Source organism: Penaeus chinensis, chromosome 19, assembly GCF_019202785.1.
Source record: "Penaeus chinensis breed Huanghai No. 1 chromosome 19, ASM1920278v2, whole genome shotgun sequence".
NCBI lineage: Eukaryota > Metazoa > Arthropoda > Malacostraca > Decapoda > Penaeidae > Penaeus > Penaeus chinensis.
Window position 1 is genome coordinate 4,670,946 of NC_061837.1, and position 2,500 is coordinate 4,673,445.

The 2,500-nt window shown below is 41.4% G+C and overlaps 1 protein-coding gene across 1 annotated transcript in view; it reads left to right on the forward strand.

Moving 5' to 3' along the window:
• Positions 1-838: 838 nt before the first annotated feature.
• The window catches only part of LOC125035135 (tubulin alpha-1D chain), a 12,375-nt gene continuing 10,713 nt past the window's right edge, over positions 839-2,500 (forward strand). The window contains exon 1 of the mRNA XM_047627323.1: positions 839-935. Coding sequence (XP_047483279.1) covers positions 933-935 — 3 coding nt within the window. The 5' untranslated portion in view covers positions 839-932. The remainder of the gene's footprint in view (positions 936-2,500) is intronic.

Below are 2,500 nucleotides of genomic sequence, written 5' to 3' on the forward strand. Positions count from 1 at the left end.
ATGGAGTCAGGAAAAATTTCAGTAAGTCAGTCTATATTTTATGGATAGTTGTTTATATGAAGAAAATTAAATAAGAAAAAAAAAAAAAAAATCAAGAATTCGTATATACAACCTCTAGCCCCCCCCCCCCCCCCCAGTCACGAAAGAGAGAGAGAAAAAAAAAAAGGAAAAAGGAAACAAAAATAAATTGAAAAACGTGGAAGGATCCAGAATTTATGGAAAGTGAAAAGGTCACGTGTTCGCCATTTTTGACCTCGGATCTAGTGTTATTTTTTTTTTATTTACCTTTTTGTATTTAGGTTTTAGCGTTATTTTTTTGTTATTTTTTTAGATCTTTTTTTTTTTTTTTTTTTGCGTCATGAGTTTGTTTTTATGTTTCTCTCTCTTTTCTGTTTTTCTTTTGTATTCTTTCCTCGTGCTTTTGTCTTACTTTCTCTCTCTCTCTCTCTCTCTTTCTTTCTTTCTTTCTTCTCCCCCCCCCCCCCCCTTTCTCTCACTTACTCTCTTTCTCCCTTCCCAAACCGCAAAGCGAAGCCCCCCCTCCCCAACCCGCTTTAACCCCCACCCTCTTTCTCTCTCTCTTTCTCTGACCTCCCTCCCCCCCTTTCCCCAACCCCCCTTTAACCCTTCCCTATTGTCCACCCATCTCCCTTTCCCTCCCCCTCTCCCCTTCCCTTTCCCTCCCCCTCTCCCCTTCCCCTTCCTCCCCCTCTCCCCTTCCCCTTCCTCCCCCTCCCCCCTCCCTAACCTCCACGTCCGCCGCCTCTTCGTCCGTCTGGTCACGTGACTCACCGCCGGCACGTATATAAAGGGGGAGCGGCGCGCCTCTTGCACCAGACACGAGTTGGAGAGCGTTCGGGAGGCCCCTTGTCCACCTCCTGTGAATCGTATCCTCTGTGTTGTGATCGACAACCTAGACTTTTCGAAGCAAAATGGTGAGTGATAAGTGTTTTTTATTTATTTATTTATTTATTTATTCATTCGTTTATTTCTCGTCGTCTACGAAAGCGATAGATCTTTCCCCCCTTCTTATAGTGTTACAATTTTATTTTGAGAATATCCTGCAATTTATATAAATCGCCATTCAAGTAGGTTCACACCTTTAAGTATTGATCGACTTATCCTTTATATATTGGTGGGAGAGGGGGTAGGGGGAGGGGGAAAGGAGAATAAGGATACGGACATCAGAATAGTACGTAAAAACAGAAAATAATCTCAAATTGATTTATTTCTTCGTCTGGTTTTCGAATCTCTGGTGACCTGACCGGGCTTGAGGCGCGAGATGGCGCAGCATCCGCTTCGAGGGCGAGAGTGCGCGTGTGCATGTATATTTTTCCCTCTTCTTCTCTGTTCTCTTCTCTCTTCTTCTTTTCCCTCTTCTTCTCTTTTCTCTTCTCTCTTCTTCTTTTCCCTCTTCTTCTCTGTTCTCTTCTCTCTTCTTCTTTTCCCTCTTCTTCTCTGTTCTCTTCTCTCTTCTTCTTTTCCCTCTTCTTCTCTGTTCTCTTCTCTCTTCTTCTTTTCCCTCTTCTTCTCTGTTCTCTTCTCTCTTCTTCTTTTCCCTCTTCTTCTCTGTTCTCTTCTCTCTTCTTCTTTTCCCTCTTCTTCTCTGTTCTCTTCTCTCTTCTTCTTTTCCCTCTTCTTCTCTTTTCTCTTCTCTCTTCTTCTTTTCCCTCTTCTTCTCTGTTCTCTTCTCTCTTCTTCTTTTCCCTCTTCTTCTCTGTTCTCTTCTCTCTTCTTCTTTTCCCTCTTCTTCTCTTTTCTCTTCTCTCTTCTTCTTTTCCCTCTTCTTCTCTTTTCTCTTCTCTCTTCTTCTTTTCCCTCTTCTTCTCTTTTCTCTTCTCTCTTCTTCTTTTCCCTCTTCTTCTCTGTTCTCTTCTCTCTTCTTCTTTTCCCTCTTCTTCTCTGTTCTCTTCTCTCTTCTTCTTTTCCCTCTTCTTCTCTGTTCTCTTCTCTCTTCTTCTTTTCCCTCTTCTTCTCTTTTCTCTTCTCTCTTCTTCTTTTCCCTCTTCTTCTCTGTTCTCTTCTCTCTTCTTCTTTTCCCTCTTCTTCTCTGTTCTCTTCTCTCTTCTTCTTTTCCCTCTTCTTCTCTGTTCTCTTCTCTCTTCTTCTTTTCTCTCTTCTCTCTTCTTCTCTTTTCTTTTCTCTCTTCTTCTCTTCTCTCTTCTCTCTTCTTCTCTTCTCTATTCTTCTCTTCTCTCTTCTCTATTCTTCTCTCTTCTTCTCTTCTCTATTCTTCTCTTCTCTCTTCTTTATTCTTCTCTTTTCTCTTCTCTATTCTTCTCTTCTTCTCTTCTCTCTTTTCTCTTCTCTTCTATCTATCTATCTATCTATCTATCTATCCATATTTCTGAAACTCTTCTTTTTTCCCTCTATTCTCTCTGTCCTTTTGTTTGTATATGGATCTCTCTCTTTTTATGGATCTCTCTTTCTCTCTCTCTCTCTCTCTCTCTCTCTCTCTCTCTATCTCTCTCTTTCTCTCTCTCTCTCTCTCTCTCTCTCT